The sequence below is a fragment of the Apteryx rowi genome, unplaced genomic scaffold (genome assembly GCF_003343035.1).
Source record: "Apteryx rowi isolate R43461 unplaced genomic scaffold, aptRow1 scaffold_1469, whole genome shotgun sequence".
In the NCBI taxonomy this organism is placed as follows: Eukaryota; Metazoa; Chordata; class Aves; order Apterygiformes; family Apterygidae; genus Apteryx; species Apteryx rowi.
The window spans coordinates 12,699-29,783 of NW_020447718.1; the positions used below are offsets into that span (position 1 = coordinate 12,699).

The following is a 17,085-nucleotide window of genomic DNA, read 5'->3' on the forward strand; positions in this document are numbered from 1 at the left end:
AGGTCARGAAATACATTATTGCATGTGTTTGTATTAGCTGTGTTTATACAGGCTGGAAAAACCATGGATTAGCTCAAGCAGGTCTAGAAGGTGTTGTATCTCTGATCAGCAGTTTTCACAGGTCTTAATTTTCTTTAGCCTTTGCAACACTCATGGAAATTTGGTGCTCCTCTGAGTTGTGTGTTTGTGTGGGATTGAAATGGTGCAGACGTGTAAAAATTGGGAATACCAGTTATGCATCTAGTCTTGTGGTCAGGCTGAGTCCTTGAAATGCAAATGCTCGGGAATTGAGCTCAGCCCTCCCTGCCCCTTCCACTGCCAAGCTAAATGATTGTTCACCTAAAGGAGTGAAGTCTTGAGTAAGGGCTACGCATTGCATACATACACTCTCATTAGGCTTCATCTTGATGACCAAAATGAAAGATAAAATGTACATTGGCCTTAGGAGGCAATATAATTACTGTTGCAATTCAGGTGAATCACCACAGTCTTCCAAAGAATTAAGAGAGTGCATACTGTTGAAGATGAAAGAATTTGTGGTGAAATGTAAGTAAGTGTAATAGGGGGAGGGGAAAAAACACAGATATACAAAACGATATTTTGAAATAAAAGTTTTAATCGGTTTGGTGGATTTTGCATGCAAAAGTACTGGTCATTAAATAATTTTATGCATAATATATGTTTCAGATCCTCAGGCAGTCTGGAATACAGTATAAAAGCCTATACAACACCAGACTCTGCCATCCACTTCTCTTGCCTTATTCGCCCAGGTGAACAGGTAAGTCTGAACCTACCCAGTGTCTTTTTACATGCTAAAATTTTACTTTGATGACTGCTTTTATTTTGTCCTTAGTTCTTGATAAATATTAGAGGATTGCTAGCTTTTTCCCTTTTGGGGAAGAAAATTAGAAAGGCTTACTTCCGTCAGAAAGAAAGGATTTATTTATGATACAGGGTGTGCTGGCACAGGACTTAGAGGATACTGGCAAGACTGGCTCTCTTGAAAGAAGCAGTTTCATGCTCCATTTTAGAGGCCAATGCTAAAGGAGATAGCCAGCCAAAACCAGAGATAAATGGGCCTGGATGGAAATTACGCAGTTGCATTTTCAGAGTCTGCGACTAGCCAGAAAAAAATCTGTTCTGAATTCCTGAATCTATCCAAACTCCTCTTTTCCATGGACAGAAAAGCACAGATTCTAGTAGACTTAATTCCACTGAACTCTAACTAGGGTGGAAACTTCTGGTCTGGAAAATAATCCTTTTCCCACTCCAGGTTTACCTGTTTAGTTCCATTTATAAGATGTTTGGGAGCAAAGAACTTCTCTTAAACACTGTTTTTACAATGCTCCCAATGCTGCTGGCTGAATTGCTAGCAACAAAATTCTAACGCGGAGGCACTAAGCCTGGATACGTGTCAGCGTTTGGCTCAGAACCTCTCACCTCACCTGTCAAGGGCTCTTGGAGAGCTTCCGCTGCTTTCCCACCTTCTGTAGCAGACATAATGCCTCCTTCTGCACACAGCTGGGACAGGGGGAAGTGCTGACAAAGAGAAAGGGAAATTGAATCGCTGGTAAAGGTTAGGTAGAATTTTAACATTACTGACTCCACAATTCAGAGGCCAGAGAAACCGCTGTGTTATTTTCAAACTACTGTCAATTTCTGTCTAATAAATAAGTACCCCTGTAACCACTCTCTATAGCTACTTTCAAATATGTTATCCATGCAGCTGAACTGCATAACCTTAATACAATTTCTGTATTGCATTTACTTCCTTCTCTCTGTTTCAGATTTACCTCCATCCTGCAGACATGTCCTGCTACGACCTGTGTCCTCCCACCCCCTGCGGCCCAACCCCGCTCGCTAATAGCTGCAACGAGCCCTGTGTCAGGCAGTGCCAGGACTCGACATACGTGATCCAGTCCTCTCCCGTGGTGGTGACCCTGCCTGGACCCATCCTCAACTCCTTCCCGCAGAACACCRCCGTGGGATCCAGCACCTCCGCTGCTGTTGGCAGCATCCTCAGCGAGGAGGGAGTCCCCATCTCCTCCGGTAGCTCCTTGGGGCTCGGCAGCCTTGGCTTTTCAGGCCTGGGCAGTGGGTACAGCCTGCCCTACCGTCGCTACAACACCTACCGCAGTGGCTTCTATGGGCCATGCTGAAGTCCCGAGGAAGATGCAAGAAGAAAGGACCAGAAATGCTGAAGCAGGACCCGGACACAGGACTGAGCTCACGGCCATGGTTTTCGGACACGGTGTTGGACTCCCACGACTCCACCAGCATTTAATGGAACTGTGGGAGCTTGGCATCGCTTAAAATCAGGCCTTTGCTTGTCTTACTCTTTTTATACTTTATATTTCTAATGAAATGTTTGTTTTTCTATTGCTGTAGTTGGGACTTGATTGTTACAACACACAGCAGTACTGAGAAAAGAAAAGACCCAGGATGAAAAGGCATATTATCTCTTGTCTTATTGAAGCCTGGAAATATAACCCTTATACTTCACACTTTTTTATTCTACTTTTCATTAAAGTCATGTTGCATCACAATCTAAGTCTTCTGGTGTTTGTTTGCTCTCTAGTGCCTATTAGCAGCTTGCTCCTGATAAAATTTCTTACTGTTTCAATGTTTTCTTTTTTAAATGAAGGTTACCTTTCTTTCTATCTATTTCACATTGACCAGATATAAATAATTTGGCTCACTGTCTCTATTCCAAGAAATCATTTCTACAGCTAGAAGCTTGYGCTCTTCCAGATCAAGAATTTGTCTACCCTTGCTACATAATATTGATTTAGGGGAGGCCTTTGTATATCTCACTCCCGTAACGCTGGGTTTCATCACAGAGATAAGATCAGGCACTTAAACTGTTTGATATCAAATTCTTCTTGTTCATTAGAAAGCATTTCTGATGCTCATGGTCTGATGAAAATGGGGCCCCAAAGAGAGAAGACCATAGTGAGTTTGTGGGGGGATGTCCTAAGAGGAAACTTGCTCTCTCTGTAAATCATTTCATAATGAGTATTTTTTGAACTATTGCCAACCTACCTAAGGCTACTTAAAGGTAGATATAGCATTCATGTAGTGCCATTCTGTGACTCTTCATGGATTGGTGCTGAACTACAGTCAAGTTTGGGAAAGGTTCTTGCATAATATCCCTGGCTGCAGGAATCTGTAGAGTTGAATGACAGGCTGAATTTTCACCCCGTAAAAAAGTCTGTAATTTCAAAAGTTTATTTTCAGTAAGAAATCCCTTCTCTCCTCAAGCTGGAATGGAAAGGATTTAAATGAGTACGTATTAGTCCTGGCTCACCCCCTCCATACAAGTGAGCTGTGATCATTTCCTTCTTAAATGTCTAATGGAATTAAATGTAGAATCAGGGGCCTGGCACATCACTCCAGCAAAACTCATGTGAGTGGTATCTCATGTAACCCTTGGCAGAAAGAAATAAAGGACTGTGAAAGTGGTTTATATCAATGATTATAGCCAATCCCTTGCTCCAAGGTGGTGTGTTCCAAGGCATGTATTCTTCAGTCTTGGTGGGACCAAGACATCTTTCTGAAAAGAAAGTGGACCTGACACATAAAGTCATGGGTAGAGAAATGATAACTGCACTATTAGACTTCACAGGATAATTAAAACCTGCATTGGGAAGGTTATTTAAACATATTTGAAAAATAATCAAAGACCCGCTATTATGGGCATGGTGTTTTGCAAAAGTTCTAGTGAGTAAATCATTTCTTCCCTCCAGCATAAATTAATTTTTGTTGCTGTTTTCTTCTCCTGTTTCCCATTGCATTCTATTGTAAGAACCACATTAAACCTGTCTCTTTACAGAAATACTCCACAGATATGTATGCAGTAGTTAGTTACATTTATTTTTTCACAAAGAAGGAAATTGTAACATAAATTGTTTAAGCTTATTAGACCACAGTAAGATGCAAAATTAAACCTCAAACTTTAATTATTTTAAAGTTCTTCATAACAATATTTGAATAACATTAACAATGAAAATAGCTATGGTGAGGTATGAACTCTGAGGACTATGTACACCTCACTGTATTTGAAGACCTCTGCCTTCAGGGGAGTTATCTGAGCACATAAGCTGAAGTTGTGAAGCTCAAGTCACAGGTTTTGCCCATACCAAAAACATCCTASATTACACATACAGGACATCTTATTCAGTAGCCAGGATCAAACACCAATGTTGCAAATAATAAACGCAATAGAAACAACAAGGTTGTGCAGAGGTACCCAGTCTGACTCCAAATAAAAGGACTTTAAGGTATAGATACATCCCCTGTCTTAGGTGGTAAACCAGTAATTGCTAACACAGTGAGGGCAATATCACTGTCAATAGCATGGACACAGGTGTCCTAAAATATTGTGTGAACTTCAAACAGCTGTTCAGGACACTCAGGCTGTTGGTAAATACTGTCATCAATACTGTCAATTAAAACATCAGTATTAGTATACTGAACCAAGAATGAGTTAAGAGTTTAAAGCAAGAACTATCAAGTCTGCTGTGGAGGGCGAGAGAGGGAAACTGCATAGAAAGGCTCCAAGTTACAAGAAATTTTACAGATTTAACTGCTCAAAGCCTCTAAGGCATCCATTTATTTTGAACAACCTAATTAATTACAGTTCAAAAGTTATTGCAGGTGACATTTTTCTTGACAAGGAAACCATTTCATTTTCTGTGTTGCTGTTTCTCCATGTACAGATTTTTGGGTCACTTACATCAGTCCCATTGCACTGGGATTACCATAGGATTCCAGTTCCATTTTAATTAAGTTCCCCCCCCCCCCCAGCCATTTAGTCACTTGTAGGTGTCTCAGGAGGATGTTCTCATATCATGCAAAGACTTTAATTATAATCTGAATATACAGGTCTGTCCCTGGTTATATAAAAACAGCTGTGAACTTCTGATTCACTCTAATTCATCTCAAAGATCAGGCCATGAAGTTGTTCTGAATATACAATAAAGTGGTTGAAGTTAGAGCACTAATTATAGTCCTCTCTTTGAAAATATTGCCTTTTAAGTCTTTGAGTCTGATTTAAAAAGTATTTTGTATTTTCCAAGCAAAATTTGGAAGAAGGAAGAATAAAAAAAATTGAAAAAAGTCATCTGGGGATGTTGTTATGTAAATTAATTCCCCAAATGGCTGCTAGATACCAGCTGCTATAGAGGAAATTATTTTTGAAAAAGTCTCTTAATCCCTTAGTATATGGAGAAGTACTGTGGAATGGAAAGGTTTGTGACACTAGGAAAGGATAGGATAATTTCTTTGAGACTCTCCTTGAAATATGAGATGGCTTAAAACAAACCTTGGGCTACTTTTTAATTAAAAATAAAATAGTCCTAGTTCCGGCARCCAGGAACAATGACATTAATTTTAGAACACAATGATTGACCTTCACTCCCAAATCTTAATAGTATATTATTATATAAGTGATATGAGAATTCAAATCTGGGTCACATATCTTAAATTTCTACATAATATTATACTTTACATGCTTAAAGCTTTAATAAAAGTTTGTGATAAGCTTTGAAGTTCTCAGATCATGAGGAGCCTATCACCAAGTCAAACAAGTTTCTGTTCCCAGGGGATCTTCACAAAGACGCTCATAATTTAGAGATGATTTACATGTCTCAGTAGTTAAAGTGCTAGGAGAGAAGAGACCTGAGTACTGATCTCTGTGATAAGGATGGTTTATGTATTCTACCCCTTTACTATTCATTCTGCAAGTCCTCCCTGGAGAAGAAGTTCAAGTTCTATAGCTTGAACAATCCAGAAAGCAGTGCGAAGTGACAGAAAAGCTGATACCAAGTGAAGAAACTACTGACATTTTGTATACATTCAGCACTTCTCCAGCTGGGCTACCATCAGTCTGTAACACATCTTGTACCTGACCCTGCAGAGGTAGCAGGAGAAATGAATACTGTAATAGGAAATGAAGAATTCTTGTATATGACTTCCGATGCCTCCACAGCTGAATTTTGCAAAGCCTTGTCTTTTGCAGGGCTTTTCCTTGACAGCAAATGTCTCAAGCAATGCAAAATATTTATGCATGTGTAAGTTAACCTAAAATCAGTTGCTACTGTATTGAGAGCTGAGATAAGAATAAAGGTGGGTCTGTGGATTCCCCAGATGAAGAACTCCTAAGAAACCAGGCTCAGAATTAGAGCCAGTCAGCAAATATCTTATATTCATAAGATTTGTTCCTCAAAAACTTCCACAGACGTGCAATAGTTTGGTATTATCTCATTAGAATGGACTTATACTCTTTGGTTTCTTCTGCCCTGTCAAAAAAGCAGTGTCTTAAATGTTTTCTAGTTATATCACAGCCTTTGCACACAGCCTTTTAACTCTTCATTTTCTCCCAACTCTCACTGTAACAACACAGTGAGACACATTGCCTCTCCTGTTGAGGCCTGAGCTAGATTTACATTGTGCGTGCGTTCCTGGCCATTTTTTGAAAAACTCYATGTCTCTCCACTTCCCTAAGGGCTTGAATCCCCAAACCAGAAGTGCTCATGGTTTGACTTCCAGCTCATTAAGAGCTGAAATTCTATATGATTTGCAACAGTATTTACCTTGGAGAAGAGGGCTTGTACAAGGGACTGTATTATGTAAATTCTGCTTAATCTCCTTTAATGACACCAGACAGATCCAAAGGGGTTTTGAAGGCAGAATAAATTCTTCTGAATTAATCATCCTAATGTTAGCAGAAATTAACTTGGCCCAGAATATTTTAAGATGAAAGAAACTTGTGGTCAGGTGTACATGTAATAAATACAAATATTGAGGCAAAAATACATGTAATCAGAATTGGCTCACAAATAACTTCATGAACAAAGAATGTCCCAAGTTGCTGGGTGACTTGGGATGTAGTATAAAAACCTGAGCAACTCAAGGCTCTTCCATCCATTTCTCTTGCCTTCTTTGCCTTGGTGAATAGGGTAAGTCTGTATTCATCTTTTCTCTTTCTACATGGCGAATTGTTACCTTGACAATTTCTAATTTTATAGCTTTTACTCTATCATATTGTAGTACAACCAACTTTTTGCTCTGAGGGAGGTAGCTGGGAAGAGTTTTTACACAAAAGGGGAAGTTTTCTGTTGGTAGGAAATTATAAAAATTGCTGAGTGGGGGGATCAGAGACAAACTAACCAGGTAAGTTATTTTATTCAACTTTGGGACCCGAACAAGTTAGCAGGTCTTAGAGCTGAACATAAGAAATCTGCAGTGAGGTCTTGGGTCTGTCCAGAGCAGTCTGTTGGTCTGTGGAAAATTCATCTAAGGCCAGAAGTTCAGAAGAACAAGGGTCCTGACATGCTGGCCAATACTGGCACTTAGTTCTTTGCCACCCTGGGCCACCAGATGTCCAAATAGAAAGCAATCCTCACTCCATGATTGTCTTTGAAACTCAATTCATAGTTCACATTCAGGCAAGGAGTGACCTTTTATCACTTGCTCTCACATGCTCCAAACAACTGTGGACAGATTTCCACTGCAGCTTCTGAGATCTGCTGAAAATTTTAGTATTAATAGCAAGTCACAAGAAATAGAAGTGTCCCTGAACTCAGCTACCAGCTCTTCCATTTCTTATCAAAGAAATTTTGAGTGCTTCAGCTTTCATTTTTCAGATTCTAAAACTGGAAGAAGGGACCAAGACAGAGCTTGCATGAGAGGAACCAATAGGAAGGAAATGGGAAAGGCTGTATTAATGCTAGGTAGGATGTTTGTCACCATCCACTGCTGAGTGAACAGGCAAGCCTTGGTTCAGGAATAGCAAGTCAGGTCTTACCCATTCCAGCTGAGCACTATCATCCAAAGGCTACAGAGTCCACCTTCATTTCTCTAGGAGACAGAGCTCTAATAGTTTTCCTGCGTACTGCCACAACTGCAAGGGGCAGTGCTGAAAGTGCCTTTGCCAGAGTAGCATTATGGCCATGTGGTTAGGGCATTAGCTGCAATGTGAAAGAAGAGATTTTTCAGCACCAGCACATACCCTGGTTCCTGGATGAGTTTACTAACCACAGAGGTTTCGGGGTAAGTTACTGACCAAGATTCACCAGCTCTACCTTCCCTAACAGTCACCGGACTGGAAGAAAATGCAAACTCAACCCTGTTTTCAAAGTACTCGCTCTGGATCTGAAGCTAAAATATCTTCCTTCCCATGCAATCTCCTGTTTATTTGCTATATAATCTCCATATTGTAGTATTTCAGCTGTATAAATAGAGTTTAAATACAATTTCTGTATTGCATTTACTTCCTTCTCTCTGTTTCAGATTTACCTCCATCCCGCAGACATGTCCTGCTACGACCTGTGTCCTCCCACCCCCTGTGGCCCAACCCCGCTYGCTAATAGCTGCAACGAGCCCTGCATCAGGCAGTGCCAAGACTCAACAGTGGTGATCCAGCCCTCTCCCGTGGTGGTGACCCTGCCCGGACCCATCCTCAGCTCCTTCCCACAAAACACCGCYGTGGGATCCTCAGCATCCGCAGCTGTTGGGAGTGCCCTCAGTGCCGGGGGAGTCCCCATCTCCTCCGGTAGCTCCTTGGGATTTGGGAGCTTTGGTTATTCAGGCCTGGGCGGTGGGTACAGCCGGCCCTACCGTCGCTACAACACCTACCGCAGCRGCTTCTATGGGCCRTGCTGAAGTCCCGAGGAAGATGCARGAAGAAAGGACCAGAAATGCTGAAGCAGGACCCAGAYGAAAGACTGAGCTCATGGCCATGGTTTTTGAACACGGTGTTGGACGCCCATGACTCCACCAGCATTTAATGGAACTGTGGGAGCCTGGCATCGCTTAAAATCAGGCCTTTGCTTGTCTTACTTTTGTTATGCTTTACTTYATATTTCTGATCAAATGTTTTGTTTGCTTATGCTTTATTGTATTTTACARTGACTGGGTAAAATAAGGAATTCTTAGCAATTTTTCTGCATGACTGAATTGGTACAGTCCACTTACACAACGAAGAAGGAAGATCACATTTTGTTGAGAGTGTCATTGTGGAAGGGATGAGTGGGTACTGTCCTTACTGGACCCGGGAAATATATTCCTTATCGTTTACATTGCTTCCTTCCGTTTCTCAGTCTCATTAAATTTGTGCTGCATCATACTCTGGGTSTCCTTGTATTGCTTTCTACTCCCAGCCCCTTTTCCAGCCTGCCYGCGGTGAAGCAGGTCCTTCTGCAARTCTCCAGTGCCAGAAATACAGTACAAATATGTTCAAGCCAATTGCCAAAGGAGAATGAGACAGATCTCAGTTCTCAGTTATGGAAAAAGTTTTTCTTTTCCATGTGTAGTACAAATTCCCTCAGATTCCACTCTGATTTGTCGCAATGCTATGCATGTGCATCAAGCCTAAGAGAATTTTTCAAAGGTTAGGGATAGATAATGTCCCCCTAGAATGGATATGTCTCCTACTGTTGTATAAGCAGGATTTTTTTGCTTCTGTTTACACCTTAAAGGTCCTTTACCAGCTGCAACATGAACACAAAAACAGGCCCTTTTGTTAGAGAAYATCRGACTGAAGTRGTCTAGAATTAATCGCTCTGCATAACTTGCTTAGCATTAGTAGCTAAATTTGCTGAAGCCTTAGGCCGCAAGCTGTGACCTTTCACCTAGAWACGCTGAACTTTTACCTGGGTAAGTAAAAGGGGCCCCAGAGCCGGTTCAAGCCGGAGAGATAAAGAAGTTACGCGGACAGCAGGAGTAGCAGTCTTGGAGATAAAAAAAAGCAGCAGCCTGCCTAGAGACAGTGAAGGGGCCCAATGAAGAAGGGGAAAACCTCAGACCTAACTATTACTATTGGTCCGAATTATCACTTGAGSGGTGGGGAATTTAGACTGTAAGGGTATTTCTTTGTTCGGGGTCCCTCTTCGGAGACACCCAGCTCGAGCTGTAATTACTGCACGTGTGTCATTAAATTTTATTTTACTCCAATCTGACTTCAAACTTCTGCCTCAGTGGGAACCTAGGGTTGGGCCCTGTTATGGTGGCCAGCGAACCTAATTTTCCATAACACTTTAACTGTTTTGATATGGATTCTCTGCGAGAAAGTGTTTGTTTTGACAGGGGTGGCTTTGATGAGGAACAAGAATGGTGGAATAAACTCATTTGAGAAGGGGAATGAGCTCCCCTTTGCAGAGAAGTGGAACAGGCTAATTTCAGGGAAAAGCTTGCTGAGGGGAACTTTATTCCTCCTAATCCTTCTGTAGACATCATAGATAAGAGCATCTATGCAGAAGATGGGGCAGAAGACAGAGATATGGCACAAAAATCTGGATGGGCATGAGGAACGCTAGAAATTATGGGGATAAACCATTTTCTGAAGTGCTACTTCTGCTCGTTTGGTCTCAGTTTGCTGCCTAAGTAGGATACATGCTATTAAACTTGGATGGCTGAGTAGCCTCAGAGGTGAGGAAGAGAGGGCTATGTGGCATTTTTGCAGCCGAATCAGCCACTGACATTTGCTGGATTTCGAAGCAGATCTGGGAGAAAGATATTAAAAGATTTAAAGTTCTGACCCTTTCCCACTGTCTCTTTATAAACTGGCTCCTATCTGCTGTGCCTAGCAAATTTAAACTTTATGGGCCATTACTTTCTTCTAGCTTCATTGTCTGTGTTGTAATAAAGGTCTTTTTTAATAGATCAGAAGCCTTGGTCCCTGTAGGGAAAAGGTTTGAAAAGCTCTACCTGGAGGCTCTGGGTGACTCAGTGTCCTGTCTCCCCACACAGCTCACAGCCTGATATCTGTGATACTCCTGGCTTGGAGCCTGTCTCTGTGTCTGTACTGATGTTGAACTGTAATTAAGCCTGGGAAAAGATGTTGACACAGTTATTTGACTACAGTCATTAGTGGAACTAAATTAAAGGTGGCACATCAGTTCCATGAAATAATTCATAATTTCAAGAAGTCAGATTTCTTAATAAACAACAGAAGAGAACGGAAAGTTAGCAGTTTGATATTATAATACAGCAGAAGGCTAGCCTGAATGAAATGTGTAAAGTGTATTTTTGCCGTCTCAACTGGAACTATTGCTTGGTCAAAGGGGATGTGGTCCAGAAAAGTCATCCTTCATTTGTGGTTGTAGCAAAACAGCTTTCTCTTATGGAGGTCAGCCCGCATATATGTCACGGCTGAGGAGTTAAAATTGCACAGTTTCATAGAGGCTGAAAAGACGCATGGYCCAGGTACTATGGTTAAGGTACCTTTAAGATAGTCAGACATACAGATAATGGCATTTTTCACTACAAAAAAGGTTTGTTTGTTTGTTTTTTCTCTCTGTTGTTGTAACTGCTGCAATTCTCTGTTTTYTTCCAGCGAGCTGCCCCAAACCTTCTCCCTGCAGCAGCATCCCCTCAGCACCTACAGCCTTTACAGAGTTACTATCTTCGTGCATTCAGACATTGCAGCAGACGGGCTCAGTGTGCTGCTCATTTGTTCRAAACAACAGGCCAAAACAAACCTCAAAGCATCATTTTCTCCCTTGTTCCTATTCCCAACAGCCTTCTGATTCATACTGCAGCAACACGGGGAGCGCAGCCACCAAGTGAAAAGTTTCTTTGTTTCACTTTGTAGCAAATCGGAAAGTGTTTCATTTGCTGCTACAGAGTATCAGCTGGATTACAATGTTGCAGCGACATCTCGGCTCCTTTCCCTTCTGACAATTTATCTATCCAAGGTGCTGGCGTGCAAATTCGCAGGCTCTCAGGCAGCCTGGGTGCAATAACACATAGAACTGCTGAACAAAACAGATTTCTGCAGCATAAAAAGTAGTGCATGGCAGCATACACATGCTCTGAACAAAAGAGCGGTCAGGGTTTTCCTAAGTTTCTAAACTCACGTCTAATATCTGTCACCGGTTACCTGGAAGGAACAAAGTCCCATGGAGGGAAGCAGGACAACACGAATTCTGTGCTGGGCACTGAGTTTTTGGTGTCACCATCGGTAAAGATGTATTTCGATAGGAAGTTTTGAAGCCAGAATCTGCTGTGTGTACAAGGATAAGAAAAGAGGTAGGGAGGATCTGAATAGTGAGAGCTTTTATGACTTTCTCAGGCTGCCTGAAGGATCTGAGACATTCTTGCACATCTACAAACTAGTTCCCGCATTAATTTTTTTTGCATATGGCAGTGCTCCCATTAGTGATTTTTTTTTGTTGTTTACTGTTTATGTTTATTACCTGGACTTATCCTGGCATTAGATGAAAACCACAATCCACAGTGTCCCTTTCATCTTTATGGTTTGCACCCTTTAAATATGCCTGTCTCCATTAAACCGACTCCACCTTCCCAAAATGTGGATGAGTCAAAATTCAATTTGGTTAGGAATTTTGTCAGCTCTTCAGCATTTTCACCTCACTAGCCCTTGGGAGTACCCCCTACTGTCACAGCAGGAGCTTTTAATTTAAGTCCTGAGTGTGCAGTTTCATCCCTGATAAATGACTGCAAAATTTAGGTTCACTGCTGTTTATAATATGCCAAAGAGCAATATCCTAAAGCTTTCAGCTCCTCGGATGAGGTGATCAAGCCAGCCAGGCTAATATGAGGTATGATCACCTTCAGGAGAGGACTTGCAAACCTTTTATCTATCTTAGCTTTTGATGAGTTTATTTTTAAAATACATACTTTTGCTATGGTCAATAGATTGTAATTGCTACAGAGGAATATGTTTTTAGCATTTTGATGCTACAGAGATGTGTTTGTGTGTGTGTGTTGGTAAAAGCACTGGGAAATGACTGGTAAATCTGAAGGGACTGGAGAGCTTCACTCATAGTGTCACTGATAGTGGCAGTGTGGGTATTATCATCACATATGCAAGAACATCCTGTAGCTGATGACTGGAATGTAATCTTTAAACATTTGATTTTGTGGGCACAAATACTTATCTACATTTTAAGGAAAAAATGGAATAACTCTGAAGCCATATAATGTGATGTAGGTTGTGAAATGCAATTAGTCATCCTGGCTGCAAATTTTGAAAGTGTACTATTATCCAGATGACATTCAAGTATTGTCACATACCTTTAAGTTTTTTGATAATGCAGTATTTGCATGTCTGAGCCATTAAAGAAAATGTGTTATGAACTTTGAAGGCCTTTGTTCTTCAAAAGTGTAAAATCAGCATCTATTTCCCAGGAGAGCTTCATGAAGATACTCACAATTTAGAGATAATTTACATGTCTCTAGCTAACCGATTAAAATATTAGCAGAAGAGAGACTGGAGTACTAACCCCTGCCCTAAAGTCTGCTTATGCATTGTATTCAATTACTTTTTAATCTAGAAATTGTCTTTGAAAAAGAAATTAAAAAGTGTTGCACATTGCAATGCTCTCTAAGATTATGCAAACCGAAGACAAAAGTATTTGCTTTCAAGAGAGGAAAAAAATGAACATTACACATACTTTGCACTTCTGTAGGTAGCTACCATTAATTTGGAGTAAAATTTTGTATAATAATGCAAGACATAGTAGGGCAAAAGTATAATATAATAGCAAATGTAAAATTATCTGGCAATTTAATGACCTCTTAGGTAAATTTGGGCAGAACTTTGAGTACCAATGTCTCCGAGTAGTCTAAAATTCACCTGCAGCCTCAATTTGACCTTAATTATTTTCCTGGAGTTTGATGAAGGGATTAAGCTAAAACCGCACACTCCTTAGATTAAGGACCTTAAAAACTCGGTCTCCAAATTGAAGACCTGTGTTTCAAAGTCCTTCCTGGATGTTGACTATTAAATGATTAGATTGGGCCACTGATACTCTTTGGTCCTGTCTCCCAAGTCAAGAAAGTCAAACAATTTACTCCCTCAAATAATCTGCTCCCCAGTAGGGACCTTTAAGACCAAATCAGTCCAGTCAGCTCTGGAAAGCACTGTCAGTGTCAGCTTTAGTTTTTGAATTTGTGCAGCTGTCTGGCCATTTGAGAGAAATTTGAAACACCTACAGTTCAGTCTTCCTTACAAGTCCGGAAGCAGAAATACCAACTTCTGGCCTTTTTAGAGCGCTGGTTCTCAAACACTTGCACTCTCCTTAAAGGGGGGGGGGGGGTGGTCTACAGGGGAGTTTTCAAACACATGCATCTTACCTAATGTATGTATTCATCTATGTCAAATGACACACACTGCATGTATTTTCCTTAGGATGCAAAACAATTTCTTTCGTAACTCAGCAGAATAGGTTCATCTGACCAGGAATTAACTGGGCTTGTAAGATTTTAAGATAAAAGAGACTTCTGTGGTAGAGGCATATATTATGGCGAGGAAATTAAAACAAGGTAATAAATACAAACAGTGCAGAAAAAGCAGATCATCAGCTGGGGATATTTTACATACAAGAAAACTTTAACAAGTGGCTGGTAAATAGCTCCATGCACAAAGTATGTCTCAGGTCCTCAGGCACTCTAGGACACAGTATAAAAGCCAGTGCAGCATGAGGCACTTCTATCCACTTCTTTTGCTTTATTCTCCTTGGTGAAAAGGGTAAGTCTGATCTACTTACTGTCTTTCTACATCCTGACTTGTTGCCTTCATGATATTTTGTTTTTACATGTTCTTTTCTATAGCAGTCTAAGGTTTATGCTCTTTATCAGGGTACAGGAAGACTTGCAAGGAGCTCTTTCTATAAAAGAGGGCAGMTGATTTTTGAAGGGTGGTGAGTGCTGAATGCAGGACTTTAATATTTTAGGTGGGTCACTCAGTTCCTAGACATCCAACCTCTGAAGAGGAATTGCTCAGAAGGTAGCAGTGGACATGGAGCACCTGTAAAAAGCTTTTGGCTCTCTCATGTCTTTTTCTGATGATAGATAAGTATGCGGGTTCAAATTTTCAAAAGTGCACTGAACAATATTGAAGGTGTATGCCTTCCTGCAGTAGGATACCAGGAAAAAAACAACCAACCAGAAAAACTCTTTCTTTCTTCTTAAGCATTTTGAGACCAGAAATATTGTAATCATCTGCTTCTAAAATGCCCTGATACCTGAAGCACTAGATATCCATAGCAGCATCTCAGTTACCTGTAACTGAAATATTAACAGCGTAGCTTCCACACGCTCTATTTGCTAATCGAATAATTTCGCACACTGTCAGCTTCCATTTCCCCCCCTTCTGAAACAGGCAGAAAGCTACTTTCTGCACAAGACTACATAAGAGGACATAAGGCCAAAAAACAGGGGAAGGTTATATAAGAGTTAGGCAGAATGTTTGTTGCTCTTTTGCTGCTTAAGAGACAAGCCCACCTGCAGGGAGGATAACAGGTCACTATCACAGGTCAGCGTCACATTTTCAAGTTATGCTCCTTATTTCTATGCACTGAGGAATCTTTTTTTTTTTTCCTCCCTTCTTCTCTTCTCTCTGAAAATCAACAAGTGGTATAGAGTTTCTCCTAGCCATATTTTAGGGGACTGTAAGCCTCATTTCCCACCTATTGCATGCTCCATACATCCTGGAGGAGCGTCCTGGGAAATAAGCTACCAAAGACAGCACAGGAGCAGGTAGAGCTCCCCTTGAGCCATCTGCAGTGTAAAGGAGTCTGGGTTTTCACTGAAGTCTTCTTTCGACCTAAGACAAACATATTATTCCACTCTCCATGCAGTCTTTAGTTAGTTTCTTCTATTCTCTAACATCTTAGCAGCTCAATTATGACTAGAATTGCAACTTCTTTATTGCATTTACTTCTCTGTGTTTCAGATTTACTTCCATCCCAGAGACATGTCCTGCTACGACCTGTGTCCTCCCACCCCCTGCGGCCCAACCCCGCTCGCTAATAGCTGCAATGAGCCCTGCATCAGGCAGTGCCAGGACTCGACATACGTGATCCAGCCCTCTCCCGTGGTGGTGACCCTGCCCGGACCCATCCTCAGCTCCTTCCCGCAGAACACCGCCGTGGGATCCTCTGCATCTGCAGCCGTGGGGGATGCCCTCAGTGCTGGGGGAGTCCCCATCTCCTCCGGTAGCTCCTTGGGGCTTGGCAGCCTTGGCTTTTCAGGTTTAGGCAGCCTTTATGGGAGGCCGTACCGCCGGTACAACCGCCGTGGGAGCTACGGGCTGTGCTAAAGCCATGGGGAAAACCCACAGAGGAAGGAACAACCAGAAGCTTGGAAGCACGATCCGGATGCAGGACTGAGTTCATGGCCACAGCCACATGCTTACTGAGTACCCTCAGCTTTTCCCTAAGCTAATGGGGCTGCAGGAGCTTGGCATATTTTTAAAGATTAGGCTTATATATGTCTTATTTTTAATATTTCTGGTTTAATACCTTTCTCTTTAATAACACAGTAAGACATGTAACTTGCTGTAAAGCGTTACCTTGAAATGAATGATTGTTTTCATTCATCTTGAACCTTATTGCTTCCTATGCTGTACATTTTTTTTTAATTCTACTTCTCACTCTCATTAAAGTTATGATGCATCACAGCAAGAGGCTTTTGGTGTTTTTTCTCTCCCTCCCTTTTCTCCAAGGGGGATTTGCCACTGTGTAAGTTAAGTGCCAGACAGATCTTTGTTTAAAATCACACTGTGCCAGATAGTAAGGAGATAATTCTAGATGTACATAAGCAGTGAGTAATATTGCATATCCTCCTTTGTTAAGCTATATTTTCCCTTAGCCATACTTCTCAGTTGCAGCATCAAATAATCATTCCTAGCTAACAAAGTGGAGAAGAGAGGTTTGAGAACTAACATTGTCTTATAGGCAATATACCTTTTCATCCCTTAGTCTTCTGTTTCCTTAGACCTATCCTGATTACATATTATTAAAAACAAAAACAAACAAAAAAGATCCCCCACACTCAAGTCTCTGGTTTTGTTTTGCTTAGTCACTTTTTAGACAATGAAGGAGCATTTGCTACCAACAAAGAAAAGTAGTAAATAGTTTAGAAAAAAAGAGACATAAGATTAACAAATCAAAGGGGAAAAAAGTATGCATGAGTCTTCCTTTGCCTGCTTGTCAGTTTAGGAATGTTGCAATTATATGATAATTGGTTGCTAAATTACAAGGTGATTTCGGGGCCTTTGAGGTGTCATCAGAAATCCTCAGAGCAATAACAATTATCCCAAGCATTCTGAAACTTAGG

The 17,085-nt window shown here is 41.1% G+C and overlaps 3 protein-coding genes across 3 annotated transcripts; all 3 read left to right on the forward strand.

The window, feature by feature from the left end:
- Window positions 1-748: 748 nt before the first annotated feature.
- LOC112962355 (feather keratin 4-like) lies at window positions 749-2,159 on the forward strand. Its single transcript, XM_026058421.1, has 2 exons — window positions 749-778; window positions 1,788-2,159. The coding sequence occupies exon 2, from the start codon at window positions 1,809-1,811 to the stop codon at window positions 2,157-2,159; it is 351 nt and encodes a 116-aa protein (XP_025914206.1). The 5' UTR covers window positions 749-778; window positions 1,788-1,808.
- Window positions 2,160-8,013: 5,854 nt separating this feature from the next.
- On the forward strand, window positions 8,014-8,664 carry LOC112962354 (feather beta keratin-like). Its single transcript, XM_026058419.1, has 2 exons — window positions 8,014-8,052; window positions 8,293-8,664. Exon 2 carries the CDS (start codon window positions 8,314-8,316, stop codon window positions 8,662-8,664), a length of 351 nt encoding a protein of 116 aa, XP_025914204.1. The 5' UTR covers window positions 8,014-8,052; window positions 8,293-8,313.
- A 7,057-nt stretch (window positions 8,665-15,721) lies between these two features.
- Window positions 15,722-16,066, forward strand: LOC112962353 (feather keratin B-4-like). The gene has a single exon (XM_026058418.1). The coding sequence runs from the start codon at window positions 15,722-15,724 to the stop codon at window positions 16,064-16,066; it is 345 nt and encodes a 114-aa protein (XP_025914203.1).
- Window positions 16,067-17,085: the final 1,019 nt, after the last annotated feature.

Coding starts and splice junctions, on each gene's coding strand:
- LOC112962353 (XM_026058418.1), top strand. CDS start 15,722: ATGTCCTGCTACGACCTGTGTCCTCCCACCCCCTGCGGCCCAACCCCG.